Genomic DNA, 17,760 nt, shown 5'->3' on the forward strand with positions numbered 1-17,760 from the left:
TTCTGAAGGCAAAAGGGGGTCCAACCCGTTACTAGCATGGGGTACCTAATAAAGTGGCCGGTGAGTGTATATTTCATGCAGGTCAAGCCTGTCCTGGTCCAGCGCTGTTGTCTTCCACTCTGCCTGATTCCTATGCTCTCAGTTTAAGTGGACTGAGAAAGTGGAAGATGATTGTCTTTGTGTTGAATAAGGTATTACAAGTGATGGTGCTGGAGGGGATTATTTTGTTCTCAGTTTGCCACAGAGGACACTTCTTTTGTTTTATGCAGAGAGCACAATACTCCTTAATGTGATTGATGAATATTTTAGTGTTAGCACATTGTTTATGCAGGTGTTGCCTATTTAAGTCTGGGGTCAATGCAGTAAAAAAAAACTGGCCTGTATTTAAGTGTGCTGTGTCCAGCCTGTTTATATCTTGATTTATTTGTTTTCTTTTTAAATAGCTACATAATAATTAGGTTTAGAGGTGGGACACTGATACTGAAATGTGAGCTTTTGGAGTTGATTTTAAATAGGAAACGGATTATACTGTTAAAGCCTAAGGGGACCACTCTGTCAGCCAACCTGTTAAAGCCTCTCAGCTGTCCACCTGCTGCCTCTCCTTGGTTCTTCCCATCGCACTTCATTTCGCCATGTCGCCTGTAGCGCACACTAAACAGTGATGTACACAGTAACGAAAGCTGTCGGTCAAAAGAAGCCATTAATAAGTCAGCAGAGAAGAGCAGCACTCATACATAAAGAGGATGATGATAGGGAGCCGGCAAGGCGTGTCTGCTGAGCTCTCCTTCACAAATAATCCTCCCATCAACAATGGGGAGCTAATTAGCACAGGGGCCGCTGCCACGTCGAACGCAGCAGCAGCCGCAGCCAACTAGGTGCCTATCAGTTACCCCTCTCTAGCGGCTCAGGTGGAGGGCCCATGGGCTGAGCCCGTTATGAGATCCACAAGATTAAGTTTCAACGTTTTCACCATTCTGATGCCTGGAACCGGCAACTCTATCCCTCTGTGGGCTTGGAGAGCAGGATGTCATTGGCTTCACACAAACGTTTGATTGTGTGTCGTGTTTTTTCCAGGGATTTGGAAGTGCTATGATAGTCACCTTTGGATACTGTGTAATGTTGGTAATGACAGAATGATGTATTTGGTTTCTAGGCAGCGTATTATTTGGACACACAGATGGAGTCTTGATGTGAACAGAGAAGTCATTTGATAAAGAACCTCACATAGCCTTTTTAGGATTTAAATCCTCATAATATTTACATAATATAAGATAACTATATAATGCTTTGAACCCTCCCGGACATGAGCTGTACAAGTAGACATGCGTTAATTACATTTGTGGTGGTGGTGTAAGTTTGTAAAGTGCTGTGGAGATCACAGGTTTCATTGGTTCTAAAGTGTCAGTCAGATAATCTCATTTCTGAGCAGCAAGCTGAATGGATTGGGGCAATGACTGGGGTGAGCTGTGTATTTGGCCTCTTCGCATGTTTGGATCACACACAGCGAGGTCAGACTTGTTCAGCGCTGTCAACCGCTCTTCCTCTTCTCGCATCTCCTGAACAGCTGCAATCAAATAAACAGACTGTGGTGCTGCAATCAAATAAACAGACTGTGGTGTGAGGGTTACTTCATACACGTTGGAGGCTTTTGTTCTCCATTCACAGCGAAAAGACCCACGATACTGTTGTTTTAGGTACTTTTAGAAAGAGAAAACACATTGCCTCTCATGTCTCCTGTCATGTTTTTTTTGCTGTAATCAACATTATTACTAGAGAGCATCGAATAGACTCATTGTGTTCTTTATTTTGTCAGAGATAAAATTATTTGAAGATATGCTTTATCCTCTTCAGGACTGTTGATTTGTCTCAGTCTTATAAAGACTTGGCTGCATCCTAGTTCCATGTGTATTACAGATGGGGGGATATTTTACAGAACTATGAAATCTAGATCCTATCCCCATACACCTTGTAATACTCCACACACATTTAATGGAGTAGATTTGAAAAGTATTCAATGCAATGTGTTAAAATCTACTAATAGTTGTAGAGCTGCAATCATTTTTTCCATTAATCAAGTAGTTGATCAACAGAAAGTTAATTTGCAAATATTTTAATAATTGTTTTACATTTTTTCAAATGCCTAAAAATCACCGGCCATAGCTTTTCAGGTGTGATTATTTGCTGATTTACTTTATACCGTATTCTACAACAATAAACATCAATAACCACCTATATGAATAGGTGTTTGGAATATTGTAATGGTCATCGGTCACAGCACTTCGTTTTCTGCTAGCTTTGTCACATTAACAATCAAACCCATCTGTTTTAGTGTTTGGTGTCACATTGTGTTTCCACTGTCACAATTTACAAACCCTCTAAAGTAGATTTGTACCCCCACCCTCACAAAAACGCTGGATGGGTTAACTCCTCAGTTCCTTTGTCCCAAGTGGAAAAAGCGCCTGAACACTCATGGATAAAATGTCTCTTTTCAAGCTGCTTTGACAAGTCTTGTGCTGATACTTCCCTTCGTGCAACAACATGGCCAGTTTGTCCATGCATTAGTGACGTTAGCGGCCACTCTATCCTATCCCTTAATTATTAACCGAATTCTCCGATTAGAGTTTATTGTTTATTGCCTGGCGACCCTTGGCTACTGGCAGAGATGCTGCTGATGGTGTCAAACAAGTGGTTGGTGATCTTAAGATAGTGTCACATCCTCGACACGGAGCGAGCGCTCCAGATACCTTGCCACACGAATCGTTGCCTCCGTTCAGTCGTACCAGAGTGCACCGGGACATTGCTGAAGATCAAGGTTAGTAGGTTTTAGTTTGGTTTATAGATCATTTCCACAATAGTTTGTGTAGTCTGTGTTGATTTTGCTTGTTTTTACTCCTTTGTATGCTTTATTACATTACGTTATTTGTCCTTGAGCATTTGTTCATAAGTGACATGACATGCTGAGTAATTAGTTGTGTGAAAGGAAAGTTGTGCAAGTTGTTAAATCCTAGCTAACAGATGTTATGGCTGTGTTTATCCTATTTTCTGATCAGTTGTGGCCTCTTACGGTTAGGCATGACTAATATTCCAGGCACATGATCGGACTATAGTAGTGTATGTTGTCATTGTTGTTTTCTTTTGAAAATTAGACGTGATTTTTTTCTCCTTTTTTCGAATCCAGCACTGTTTCTATTTAAAGTTTTCTGATCCAGTAGCTGTTAACAATGTTCCATTATGAAGTAGATATATTTGTCTTCTTAAGCTAAGCTACAAGGGGTGCAAAAAAGCTGTACATCTTGGCAAAAACATTGTGCACGTCAGTAGTTAGCCTCGCAAGTATTTACCTCCTTGCGGGAAACCTGAGAGTATTTTAACATGTGAGTGGACATGTATTTACACTATAGTGTTCTGTGTATAATGTTCACCCGCTGTATACATTCCACATTGCAATTTATCACCAAGAATGTGAATATTTTATGTGGAAGCAGGTTGTTTTAATGATTGACTCCAGAATTACAAGACATGTTTTTTAAATACACATGGTGTTCTGAAATGCTTAAACCCTCTTGAGGCTCGACCCACAGAGACCACAGATTACTGGAGCGGTATGTCCGACAATGAGGCAGCACTGAGTAGCTGTTTCTTAACTCTTGGCTCCTAATCTGCAGTGATCATGGCTGTTTGTGGTCTTTGATAGAGGATGAGTAGATCCAGGCCAAAACAGGGCTAGGCTTACTACAGTATATTTGCGTGGCAATTGTGATTCGGTGCTGATGAAAACCAAATGCTCTCTGGCCAGTGGGTCTAATTAAACACACACACGGACTGGTTCATCATGGCTTTTAAGACACTGAACTGTTACAAGATGGGTCACAAAGGAATCAAGCTTCCCGTCCCCTTTTCCCAGCCCCATAGTTTATCTATTTATGGATTGCACAACTTCGGGGAAGTTATATCCTCCGCCTGAGCAGTGTCACAGCATATTTCGTGCTGTTGGACATCAAAGTACTGTGTGAGAGGAAATGGCAAGGACCACCTCATGGACACAAAGCACAACAGCATGCAGCAGCATGTTAGGGGCTGCCTTTGATGTTTTGGTTACTAATAATGTCCTTGGAGAGCTGAATTTCATATGCATTCTGCATGGAGTGCATTAGAACAATGCAGGTTCATTAAAGGGGATCTAAATGTTTCCTTACATCCTCCCTAGAGTGGTGTGAAATGCTGCCAATTATTCAAGGTTGCTTCCATCCCATACGCTTGTTTGGTTCTTTTGTCTTTCATAGTGCATGTGTTCAGGCCTTAATGTTTAACCCTCTATTGCATGATTTTTTTTTTAAACATGGTAAAAATATCTTGATGTGTTTTTATTACTCCAGGATGCTTAAATAATGCAATTGAAAAAAAAAATTCAAAAAGAAAGTTGCGCATTCGTGGAAAGTTCCAAAAAATCCATTATTTCTTTAGAAACATGCTTTTATTGAAATAATTACCAAACAAATTCAACCTATATGTATCAACATGTATAGCCCAAATGTGTTTACAGTCAATTTAGTTTAGTTTTAATTGTAGTTTTTGATAATTATTAATAACACTGTAATAAGTCTGTCAAATACACCTGAAAGAAGAAACACGGATACAATGTACTTGATTAGGGGCAAAATAAGCACAACACACTGACTAAACTTACAATTACTGAACTATATGTCATGAAAACATATTTCTGATACATAATCTTCCTTTAGGAACTCCCTATTTAAACGAGAAAGGTATATTGATTATAAATGTCAGTGGACAAACAGATAATTTGAGTGAGCCAACATGATTTCCTTTGGAATAACTCATTTTTATTGGTGAGCAATTAATTTACAATAGTGTGCAATTAATAACTTAGATAATATATTCATTGAAAAATGGCTGGAATAGCATAGTATAAATACATTTTATGTTTTTCTTTTAAAATATTATAAATAATTCCAAATATAGTGCTAGAGTAGCCTAAAGTTATAGTAATTCAATTGAGCCTATTAGGCAAAATATACATATTTCACATCAATATTTGCATAATGTTGCCATATGGCAACAAATTAATTTTAGCCTTTTACCGAAAAAATACAACATTTTAACTGGTTTAAATGAGGAAAAATTAAAGTTTACTTGTTCCAGATAACAGTTGAATTTTATTTTTTTCAAAGAAATGCTTCTAAAATTGACTACATTTTGGCTGATCCTGGAGCGTGATCTTTAGTGTGGCACATGTCCGGAAAAGAGGGGGGGAAACAGGATTCTGTGGGTATGTGAAGTCATCAAATGAGTACAACTTCAAAATAAAAGACCTATTTACACAATTAAACAAAAAACAATGCATTTTACATGGTTTATTGTGAAAAACACTAAGAAAAAGAATTTGTTGCCATATGGCAACAACATGCAATATTGCTTACATTTCTTTAAAGTCCACACCAAATAAAAAATAAAAAAAATGTTTTCACCGGCATAATGCATAGGGCATTTGATGATTAAAAAATCAAAGCCAATCTAACTCTTACTTTCATGCTTAGCCTAATATACTTAACTCTCTTTACACCTCCATGTCATACTGACCTGTAGAAAATAGTCCAAATAAATCTGACTATAGGAATAATAATGTGATTGATTACACTGCCTAAACCTACATTTCTATCTCCCACAATTTATACATGCTCTATTTCTGCCATAAACTGTATGTTCCTACCTTTGGACGGAACTAAATACATATTTTGTTCCTTGACATGTCCCTGTTAATATTGTGACTTGACAACAGATAAAAAGGGAAATAACCTCCCTATAAAACGATATCCATTAGTTTTACATTAGATGTGATCTAAAAGTCCACACTATTAGCTTTTAGTTGTAAGGATGTATGGTGTTCAGGATGTAAAAAGTTAAAATGCACAAAAACAAGATCTATAAATGTGTTTAGGCTGTGTGTGCTTATTCACTGTGACAACATACAGAGGGACAAAACATTTGACTCAATCAGCATTAAGTCACATTTAAAGTTACATACTTGGTGTTTGATAAAGGCAAAAACTGTAGCAAAAGTATTTGTGATGTTTAGGTGTATAGATTGCAAAACAGAGTTTTTGTCACATTTCATAATATTGGGTCTTTAAATCGCTGATGTTTGCAGACAGCCTGCGCAGATAATCCCATCGAGGTCATTTCTCCGGTGGAGGAATTAGTGAAGATAAAGCCGGATGTGTTTTGGCAGGCCAGCAGGGAGGACTACTACGGCTGCCTGAGTGACATATGCAGAGACAGTTACGGCAATAACACAACCATGGATACTTTAAAGGTAAATGCTGAGTTCAGTTTTTCACCACATTTTCCATTCTTCTCAATTTACCTACATGACCCAAAGCAACCGGGGCATGTCTCTTTTTTTGTCCAAACAAGCAACCTGAGAGTGAGGATTCCCCGCAGGCGAGATACCCTCAGCCCCCTTCTGCACCTCCTTTACCTTCCGCTTCATCCACACCTGCCCAGTCGGAGAAAACTGCTGTCAACAGAATAGAGAAGATTCAAATTGCGACATCTGGTGAGAAAACCAGTTCTGTTTACCTTATTCAATCATAATTTAATCATTATATATTAGTAAGACTGTGTATTATTGTTATTACCATGTAATGGTTACATTAGAGTGAGTAAGACACACACTTCTGATTTGTATTTCAGTTATTAAAGGTTTCAATCAGCCCAAGGCCGCTGGGAGCGAGATAAGTCTCTCTGCTGATAGGACAATGTTTCCTGATGCTAACCTCCCGGGTGGAAGAAAACTTCTTGGCAGCATGAATTCCATTAAATCCTTAAAACAATCAGGATTATCAGGGGTTTTCCCTGGACAAGCAGTAAGTGCAGTAAGCTTTCCCAGTTTGTACATCCTTCCTTTGTAAGCCCTTCCTTTCTTTAGCTAAAATGCCGTGTCTGTGCAGAACAAGATGGTGGTCCTGCCCACTGAGGAGGCCAACCTATCGGACATCGACTACCTGGTGCCCACTCATGATGAGAGAGGCTGCCCCATTGCTGAGTGGAAGAGGCAAGTCATGGTGAGACAGCTGCAGGCCAGGCTAATGGATGAGGAGGATCAGAGGAGGAAGGTAATATATATCCATAGATTAAACAGGGTTAAAGTATTAGTGCACTCTTTGCACTTGCATTATCTCAATCTTACGTAGCACAGGCTCGTGAATTGTCATGATCACAGTTTTAGCTACATCATTGTAGTCTGGAAAACATTCAATGTGAATCGGTTGAGTCCAGCAGATACTGCACAGTGTACTTGTTCGATTAATCAAGAGAAATGTGGAGAGGATAGAAAAAATCTGCCAGAAAAATGTGTCAATTAAATAACAGAAATTTTATAATCTGCAACTATTTTGATAATTGATAGTTTGCAGCCCTAGAAAGGTCGTTAGACTGGATGTTGACCAGCCTACTTAAAGTCTCATTCTGAACAAATAACCAGACCACTATGAGCAAAGCAAAAACTTTGGTCTGATTTGGTAATGCTATTCTAAATCTGCATTACTGAAAAGAATTTAAAACACTTGGAAATTCTATCATCATTTAATTTTAATTGCATATAACAAATCCCTGAACACATAACACATTGCCAGTCAAGTCATTTTTTGAGGTTTGGATTGCAGTTTTACTGTATCATTACTGTTTCCCTGTCATGCCAAAGCCATTTGAAATGTAAAAATGAATTTGAATATGATATTCTGCATGTTTATCTGCCTGCTGTTTGCCTCTTCTCTTACAGGAAAATGGGAACAGATATGCCAAAGTCAGCTGGAGGTACTCCCAAGCCCATAATGCTATCCTGGGGCCCTCTGGTGAGCTGCTGACTGAGGATGACCTCATCTATTTGGAGCAGCAGATTGCCAACGTCTCCATGCAGAGGAACTGTGAGAGCTACGAGCTGGAGCTCGCTCGCCTAGCCGAGGAGCTCAGGCACATCCTGCCAGCTCCCATAGTGAACATCACCGTCAACACACAGTTCAGAAACTTCTCAAGTCAAGTTCCCCTACCTGTGTGGTGCGGCCGCATCTCAGGCATCGTAAAGAGCATGTCTCTGCTCATGACCAATCTGACAGACCAGCCCTACTGCAAGATGCCCAACACTGACCTGATCACCGTGTTCTCCCAGACGCCAGACAGACAGAACTCTATCAGGATACGCAGGGAGAGCATAGAGGACGAAATACATCAGTTTGGGGTGTCTGTGAGGACTTTGAAGTCTAATTTTGAGACACAGAACTTACCTTTGTCAGATGAGGTGGCTGAGGCTGTCGTGTTGAGTTCTACCCCACAGTTTGAGGCCTCAGAGTCAGACAAACAGCCTAATGTCGTGAGTCCGGCCCCAGAGACAAACCAGAAAAGTGACTCCGGCATTGACCATGATGCAAATGTTACAGGTGTTCTAGAGTCCACCAGCCTTAGAAAGGAGCGTATAGTCGTGCTGTTCCTAGGCCACTGGAAGAAATCGGCCTACACTGTAACACTGAAGAGCAAGGATGCAGCAGAGAGGAAGATGAGTGGCGGAAACCAAGGGATGGGTGACAGATCTGGGTCAGGTCGCAGGGCCAGTGTGGAGAGCGCCCAGTCGAAGATGATGAACAGTTCTCTGGGACACTTCTTCAAGCAGAGAAGTGCCGTCAACAAGATGCTGGGTAACTGGAGGAGCATGATCTCCAGTGTGCCGTCCAGACAGATACGCAGGTAGGGCTGCATGACTTTTTATAACGTTCCATTGTCTGTGATGAGTCCTACTTAATTAAGGTTAATTAAGTAAAGGGATGTAAGTATCCTCAGAAAAATGTATTAAAAGTATTAAAAGTACTCAATACAGAGTAAGCCTCACGTTTTAGAAAATGGAAATGATCCAAACAGTTCTGTCAGTCAACTAAGTCTCATCTTCTCAGCTGGACCTGGATCACGTTTATAAACTACTAGATGTACACTAGATTTCAAAAATCTTAATGTGTAAAGGAACTAGTAACTAAAGCTGTCAGATGAATGTAGTGCAGTAGCTAGTTACTAAAGTAACTAGTAACTAAAGTAACTAGTAACTAAAGCTGTCAGATGAATGTAGTGCAGTAACTAGTAACTAAAGGAACTTGTAACTAACGCTGTCGGATGAATGTAGTGCAGTAACTAGTAACTAAAGTAACTAGAAACTAAAGCTGTCGGATGAATGTAGTGCAGTAACTAGTAACTAAAGGAACTAGTAACTAAAGCTGTCAGATGAATGTAGTGCAGTAACTAGTAACTAAATGAACTAGTAACTAAAGCTGTCAGATGAATGTAGTGCAGTAACTAGTAACGAAAGGAACTTGTAACTAACGCTGTCGGATGAATGTAGTGCAGTAACTAGTAACTAAAGTAACTAGAAACTAAAGCTGTCATATGAATGTAGTGCAGTAACTAGTAACTAAATGAACTAGTAACTAAAGCTGTCAGATGAATGTAGTGCAGTAGCTAGTTACTAAAGTAACTAGTAACTAAAGTAACTAGTAACTAAAGCTGTCAGATGAATGTAGTGCAGTAACTAGTAACTAAAGGAACTTGTAACTAATGCTGTCGGATGAATGTAGTGCAGTAACTAGTAACCAAAGTAACTAGAAATTAAAGCTGTCAGATGAATGTAGTGCAGTAACTAGTTACTAAAGGAACTAGTAACTAAAGCTGTCAGATGAATCTAGTGGAGTAACTAAAGGAACTAGTAACTAAAGCTGTCAGATGAATGTAGTGCAGTAGCTAGTAACTAAAGTAACTAGTAACTAAAGCTGTCAGATGAATGTAGTGCAGTAACTAGTAACTAAATGAACTAGTAACTAAAGCTGTCAGATGAATGTAGTGCGGTAACTAGTAACTAAAGTAACTAGTAACTAAAGCTGTCAGATGAATGTAGTGCAGTAACTAGTAACTAAAGGAACTAGTAACTAAAGCTGTCAGATGAATGTAGTGCAGTAACTAGTAACTAAAGTAACTAGAAACTAAAGCTGTCAGATGAATGTTGTGCAGTAACTAGTAACTTAATGAACTAGTAACTAAAGCTGTCAGATGAATGTAGTGCAGTAACTAGTAACTAAAGTAACTAGTAACTAAAGCTGTCAGTTGAATGTAGTGCAGTAACTAGTAACTAAAGTAACTAGAAACTAAAGCTGTCAGATGAATGTAGTGCAGTAACTAGTAACTAAATGAACCAGTAACTAAAGCTGTCAGATGAATGTAGTGCAGTAACTAGTAACTAAAGGAACTAGTAACTAAAGCTGTTCGATGAATGTAGTGCAGTAACTAGTAACTAAAGTAACTAGAAACTAAAGCTGTCAGATGAATGTAGTGCAGTAACTAGTAACTAAAGTAACTAGAAACTAAAGCTGTCAGATGAATGTAGTGCAGTAACTAGTAACTAAATGAACTAGTAACTAAAGCTGTCATATGAATGTAGTGCAGTAACTAGTAACTAAATAACTAGTAACTAAAGCTGTCAGATGAATGTAGTGCAGTAACTAGTAACTAAAGGAACTTGTAAATAACGCTGTCGGATGAATGTAGTGCAGTAACTAGTAACTAAAGTAACTAGAAACTAAAGCTGTCAGATGAATGTAGTGCAGTAACTAGTAACTAAAGTAACTAGAAACTAAAGCTGTCAGATGAATGTAGTGCAGTAACTAGTAACTAAAGGAACTAGTAACTAAAGCTGTCAGATGAATTTAGTGCAGTAGCTAGTTACTAAAGTAACTAGTACCTAAAGCTGTCAGATGAATGTAGTGCAGTAACTAGAACTAAAGTAACTAGAAACTAAAGCTGTCAGATGAATGTAGTGCAGTAACTAGTAACTAAATGAACTAGTACCTAAAGCTGTCAGATGAATGTAGTGCAGTAACTAGTAACTAAAGTAACTAGTAACTAAAGCTGTCAGATTAATGGAGTGGAGTAAAAAGTAGAATATTTTTCTCTAAAGGCAGAGGAGTAGAAGTAGAAAGTGGCATGAAAAGAAAAGACTCAAGGAAAGTACGAGTAGCTCAACATTTGGACTGAAGTACAGTACTGGAGTACATGTAATGTTACATTCCACAATTTCTAACATTCTTTTCTTTATCAACTTTACGAGTTAATAAATCAGCTCTTGAGTTACTTTGCCCCAAGAGGTAAAAAAAATCAGTAATTGCAGCTTTAAAATCTTAAATTAACGATTAGTTCAGTTTCAGTTAAAATAAAAAAAATGCTTAAAGTAATAATCTCAAAGATTTCATTTAAATAAATGTTGATAAAGTCACTCTTCAGCTAACACAGTGGTGATAACTTACAAAGTATCCACTGAACAGATAGGTCTGTTGTGCTGAAATTATTAGTTGATCAATCCATTAGTATCCTGACAGAAAATAAATTCACAATTTAAAACATCAGTTAATCATTCAGCAAAACAAATGTCAAATATTTGGTGGTTAAGTTTTTAATCTTGAGTGTCAGCCTGGTCTCACTTTTCCAGACCCTCCTCCACAGCGCTGTGGAGGAGAGGGGTCTGGCTAGTCCACACAGCATCCTGGGATGGGAGAAAAAAGTGCTCTGGTTTATTGGCATTTCTTTAAACCAATCACAATCGTCTTGGGTGGCGGACACAATAACGGGGCCTCTGCTCAATAGTCTGAGGAAGGAAGTTGTTTTGCTGGAACATGTGTACATTCAGAAGTAGTTTTAGTCGTCAACAGAAAACTCTGATTGGACAGATAGTCTAGTTAGCTGTCTGGATTTACCCTGCAGAGATCTGAGGACCAGGTAACATAGTCCTCAGATTGGAAAGATAGTCTAGCTAGCTGTCCGGATTTACCCTGCACAGATCTGAAGACCAGTTAACCATAGTCCTCAGAAATCCACCGAATGTTAGAACGCCAACACAGAGACAGAGGACGGGAACAAACACCCAGACAAAAAGAGCAACATCCTGTGGAAATTTGCGGTCGGCACCGGAGCAGTCCCAAAAGTGGAATGTCATGGATCTAGACTAGTGTCAGCCTATTGTTAATACATCTTGAATAACCATTCAGTGTTATCCACAGGCTCCACAGGCAGCAGGCCCTCTACTCACCAGAACAGTTCCTACCTCGTCTGGACGGCATGCCAGTGGAGTACGACAACCTGACCCTGGATCTCTTCATGCTGGGATACTTTCACATGCTGGAATTGGAGTTGCCTGTGGACGAACGCAAAATGAGACACCTGCTGTGCTTTGAGGTGTTTGACCACGTGGGGAGCTTTCCCTGGGAGCTGGTTAGGGACTTCCATAAGGCTGTTGTACAGGACATCGAGGCCGGGAACCGTGAGTGGAAGGACGGCTTTGAGGACATTAAAGTGAAGTTCTTTGGAAACACTGTGAGTCCATCTGAAAGCACTGTAAAAGTGGTGAAACACATCCTCCCAGAGGTTAGACAGGTCCCTAAGGTCATTGTGCAGACACCCACGCCTGACGAGGGGGGGCTCCAGAGTGGAACTGACATTTCCAGTTTTAGCAATGAAGAAATTTGTAAATACATTGACCGCAGTTTTGCTTTTTGGAAAGAGAAGGAGGCGGAGATATTTGATTTTGAGTAGTTGCTTGTGTCATTTTTAAATTTTTTGTACTGTTGAGATTACATTAAGGTATCAAATACAGTTTGAATTGTGAATTGAATTGAAGTGCTGTAATGGTTTATCAAGTACTGAAAGCTAGCACTGAGAGCTTAGCCAGATTCTCAGCCATGTTTACTTAATTAATCAGATATTGCCTGATTTGAATAATAATTTTGTAAATTTTATACTGTATTTTATTGTGTTAAACCATTAAACTCTAAAGCATTTCAGAAGTTTGGACTTTGTTGTTACATTAAAAAATATATACAGCATATTTTATGTTTCTATAAAATAACATATTTAGTAGGTACTTTGGTATTCAAACTCATGTATCAAATTGACAATAGATACAGAGCAAATCCAGCCCTATTCCAAAAGAATACCTTGAGTAATAGTGTGTATTCCTGAGAGTAAACATCTTACCACAACCTAGAATCTTTGATGTGGCAGTTTATTTCATAGATTCCTTTGTAATTTCATTACTTGTAGGGCAGATCATTTATTATTGCCTTATTGTATGCGCTCACTGACAATATTTCACTGACATTATATATTTTCATTTCTTACCTATTTGAAGTCACTTTTAAGCCAACCTCACATAATTTAACACCTATATAAACATACAGCACTTTGTCCAGCATAGTGGAATTATTTAATAATTGTTGTAACATACGATAAAGGTCGGTGCTACGTCATTTATCTCCTTTGCTATCTTCCAGGCCAGTTGAGAATAGTACGTGCCTGTTACAGCAGCTGTGTGTCCATGCTTGTTTTTTGGAATCTGACTTCAGCACAGTGTCTCTGTCAGTTCTAAAAATAGCTGAAAGACAGGCCGCCTGTCCCAGTGACATGGCAAAAGCTTTTGGCCATGGTGGCGACTCCATGTTGATCTTACCAGCCGCTCAGCTACGAACTGCTTTTTTACTGGAAGGATGAGCCGTTATTTCCATTCTCTGCTTCTGTGGTGAGTTTATTGTTGGTTACTTATTTAACAGTATTTAGGAAATGTAATATATTGTGACTTTCAGACGAGATTAAAATCATAGTATAGCAGTATATCATGCTAATCATGAGCAAAAGGACTGTAGAATAACAACAGTGATGCCACGCTTAACGGTGGAGTCTGCAATTCTGGACAAAGATTATTAATTTTTTAACTCAACACCCAAACAAATACACCCCTCTCATCAGTGCTCCTTCAGTATGCCATGGCTTTCCCCCCGCCCTGTCCTGTTTACGAGCGCCAACGGAATAGTGTTGTTTGTTTCCCTTTTACAGAGCCAAAGCTGGGATTAAAAACTGGATTCTTTTTTTTTTTCAGTGCACACAGTACAAGACAGAGGACGGTGAGGAGATAGAATTTGACAAAAGTGTTTTGGATTAGATACGCTGACTCCACCTTTGAGAATACAAGGCCCTTTTTTTATAAAAAAAACCTTTCTATTAAACTTGAAACTCTTTTTGGCCTTTTTAATTGTATAATTGTACAAGTATACTTTATTATATTATATATTGTCAAATGAAAGAATAATCATATACCACTTTTTGTAATTTCAAATTTTGTTATCACACCTGCTAATTTTTGAATCCTTTTGGAGTAAGATTTTGTACTTCATGGTAAAGTTATTGCTGATCTTTTGTGGAAAATAAACATTGTTAATACATATTAATGCATTTTTTTCTATACTTACAGGTCAGCTTTGGACTCAGTTTTTGACCATCCCTGCTAAAAGACAATTTGGCTTAGATTTTAAACTGAAGCTGACCATGGTGCGCAATGTGGATGACTTGGACTTCTGCCTGTCTTCCCATCCTCAGAGCATCCTAGAAGGATTGCGCTCACTCTGCTCTCACCCCAAACTGGTCGATGTAACATTGAGCACTGGCGGTCGGGACTTCCCCTGTCACCGTGGCGTGTTGGCCCTCTGCAGCACATACTTCCACAGCATGTTCTCAGGGGACTTTGTGGAGAGCATAGCTGCACGTGTGGAGCTTCACAATGTTGATCCTGATATACTCAGCTGCTTGCTGGACTTTGCCTATACAGGCAAACTCACCATCAACCAGAGCAATGTGGAGGGGCTGATCTGCACCTCCAGCCAGCTGCAGTTCCAGACAGTGAGAGCCGTGTGCAGCCGATACCTTCAGCACCAGATTGATGCAACCAACTGTCTGGGAATCCTGGAATTTGGGGAGATCCATGGCTGCCCTGAGGTGATGGCCAAAGCGTGGGCTTTCCTCTTGGAGAACTTTGAGGCTGTTCAACAAGGTGAGGAGTTTCTACTGTTGGGAAAGGACAGGTTTGTTGCCTGCCTGTCCGACGAAGGATTACAAATCCGGACAGAGTGCACTCGTGTGGAGGCTATCTTGAAATGGGTCAGGTACCAGGAGTCTCGGCTGTTCCATCTCCCGGAACTCTTCACCTTGTCCCGTCTCCCTCTGCTCACCGTGGACTACCTGGCTGACACCTTGCTGAAGGACAGTCTGGTGCAGGCCTCTCCCAGTTGCAGAGAGGCTGTGGAAAAAATTCACAGAGAGGTTAGTGAGTTCATACTCTCTCTTATCTTTGTTTGCACATTCTGAGTAGATTTCCAAAAGCAATCATGACTTATACTTTTTGTAGAAAATGGATTTGGCACCAGAAAACACGGGCAGACTGGACCCTCAGAGTCCACAGCCAAACCTGCAAGAGGTGCTGGTGGTAATGGGAGGTCGTTCACTGGATGACTCAGATGAAGAAGATGACTCGGATGAAGAGGACAGAGACCCAAGACTGCAAAGACTGCTGCATAGGAACTGTGCCTTTTACAACACAGTCACAAGTATGACAACAGTTTTTGCACACATCAAAATTTCAAGTGTGTTTAAGTTCAGAATCAGTTTCACAACAGTTTGGCAGATGAGTTCTAGGACCTTTAACGTAGTGTTGACAGAAAAACAGCTCTGCAGGAATGTGGTCTGGATGTGACAAAATTGGATCATCTTTTCAGTTCCTCAAAGAGAGTTTTACTGGAAGAAGCCATACATGTCCATGATTTTTATATGAAATGTTCACAAAAAGATTGTTACATTTCATTTTGAGATTTATGGTTTAATGTATGAGGCATGACAACTCAAGCCACAACGTTGAAAGCTCAGCCAGAATAGTTACATTCCTAACAGTTTTTTTCCTTTCTCGACCTAACTTTGATTTACAGTGTACTGTCATTTAAATGGTCCTTGAGGACATTTGTGCATCTTTGACCAATTTCCCTGGTACTGTATTCATTTTTTATATTGCATACTGTATTTCTAAAAAACATGTATCTACTTTCCCTCTCTGAATGATTTTTGAACATAAACGCCCTCTTCTTTATGTTTGCAGAACAGTGGCATGAGCTCCCTAATTTCCCCAACCCTAACAAGTGGGGTTACGCCATGGTCTCCTTGAACAATGATGTGTATGTGACAGGTGAGTGAAGTACTTATAATGCAGAAACTTGACAAATAGTTTTTTTAACAGAACTCATTTCTTTTGTAAGGAATGCAAAACATTGTCGGACTTTTGACAAAGTGTTCTTGTCTGCCTTACAGGGGGCTCGCGAGGTTCAAATACCAACACCTGGTCGACCACAGAGACCTGGAAGTACATCACAAGAGAGGGGAGGTGGATTACTGTGGCACCCATGCTCCGGCCTCGGACTAACCACACGTCGGCAACACTCAACGGGGAGATTTACGTCATTGGAGGTAAGAAACATTAATACAGTTCTGCATGTGGTGCCTTAAACCTGCAGCAAAATGGAAAACATAAGTAGCTCACCTGCTTCTAATGGCTCACCTCTGCTGTGATAGTTAATGTGCTTGCATTTCTTCGTTGTGGTTGAATAGTTTCAAATAGCCGGGTTCTATGTAGGAACAAGGCATTTTAGATGTTGGTTTGTGCTGTCATAAACTCTTTAAATCTTAGTATTTTTATTTGTTTACATTTATAAGAGCATGATTCAACATGGTCCTTAATTCTACTTATATTTCCCTCTTTTAGGTACAACGTCAAATCGTGTTGAAGTTGAGCATTATGACCCTTACAGCGACACCTGGGCCTTGACATGCCCTGCCTTAAAATACGTGACTAACTTCACAGCCACAGCGTGTCATGGGAAGCTCTATGTGATTGGCTCGTGTGCTATGAAGTACAATGCTTTGGCCATGCAGTGTTACAACCCTGTTATAGGTAAGGATGGTGCAAGCCAACTTCATGAATCAGCTTTTGTCACTCAAATCTATATTGGCAAGAGATTTGAAACATTAATTACAACACTTAAAAAAAAAATTGTTATGGAAATGCATTTATTATTTATTATTACATTTATGTATGCAGTACCATACACCTTGAAGAAAACACCTTGACTGAAACCTTTAAGTTTTAGTGTTTTTGTTGCTGGTAGACCTGGAAATCCTCATCTTTGAGTATGTGTTTCTAGTTGAGTGTTAATCATTGTTTATCAATTCTTAATAGTATCATCTTAATGTTATCCTACCTATTTTATTAAAGCTATTATTTAAACTACCATTATTTTTTCTTTATATCCTCTTAAAAAGTTTGTAAAACTTAAACATTTTAAATTCATCTGCCCTTTATTCTTCCAAATTATGTGTTTTAACATTTTATTTATATATATGTTTTTTTTTTACAGATAACTGGCTCAACATCTGTTCCCCTTTCCTTCCAAAGTACTTGTCCTCTCCTCGTTCTGTCTGTGTGGATGGAACTATATATCTACTTGCTGACAACACTAAGAAAGTCTACTCTTATGATCCAGATGCAAACATGTGGCAGAAGGTGGGCTTATATCACTGCTCACCACAGTCATAGTAATATAATCCCTTTTTTCAATGCTAAGTTAAAAGGTTCAAAGCAAAACTAATCAGTTTTTATTCTCCTGTTATTTTGCCCCTTAGCTAAATGTTGACATTTCCCTCTCTACAGGTCCAGCTTCTTCACATGCTCCATGAGAACGGTGGCCTGGTAGCGCTGGATGGCAAGCTGTATGTCACTGGAGGCCATTGGAAAGGTATGGAGGGGGACTACGGTGTGGAAGTGGAGGTTTACAACCGAACAAGCAA

General features: G+C 39.4%; 2 protein-coding genes across 2 annotated transcripts in view; both read left to right on the forward strand.

Annotated features, from left to right (window-relative positions):
• Positions 1-13,351, forward strand: part of LOC117949858 (espin-like protein) — an 18,413-nt gene extending 5,062 nt beyond the window's left edge. Inside the window, exons 6-11 of the mRNA XM_034880411.1 lie at positions 6,170-6,334; positions 6,436-6,577; positions 6,715-6,887; positions 6,972-7,136; positions 7,802-8,760; positions 12,105-13,351. Of these exons, the coding sequence (XP_034736302.1) occupies positions 6,170-6,334; positions 6,436-6,577; positions 6,715-6,887; positions 6,972-7,136; positions 7,802-8,760; positions 12,105-12,636 (2,136 nt within the window). The 3' untranslated portion in view covers positions 12,637-13,351. The remainder of the gene's footprint in view (positions 1-6,169; positions 6,335-6,435; positions 6,578-6,714; positions 6,888-6,971; positions 7,137-7,801; positions 8,761-12,104) is intronic.
• A 139-nt stretch (positions 13,352-13,490) lies between these two features.
• Positions 13,491-17,758, forward strand: klhl30 (kelch-like family member 30; the record flags this gene model as incomplete). The annotated part of the gene is made up of 8 exons (XM_034882214.1): positions 13,491-13,618; positions 14,348-15,192; positions 15,278-15,476; positions 16,019-16,105; positions 16,228-16,383; positions 16,679-16,867; positions 17,331-17,476; positions 17,624-17,758. Coding segments are annotated over exons 2-8 (1,683 nt in total), but the record flags the coding sequence as incomplete, so codon positions are not given.
• Positions 17,759-17,760: the final 2 nt, after the last annotated feature.

Source organism: Etheostoma cragini, chromosome 9, assembly GCF_013103735.1.
Source record: "Etheostoma cragini isolate CJK2018 chromosome 9, CSU_Ecrag_1.0, whole genome shotgun sequence".
Classification (NCBI taxonomy): Eukaryota; Metazoa; Chordata; class Actinopteri; order Perciformes; family Percidae; genus Etheostoma; species Etheostoma cragini.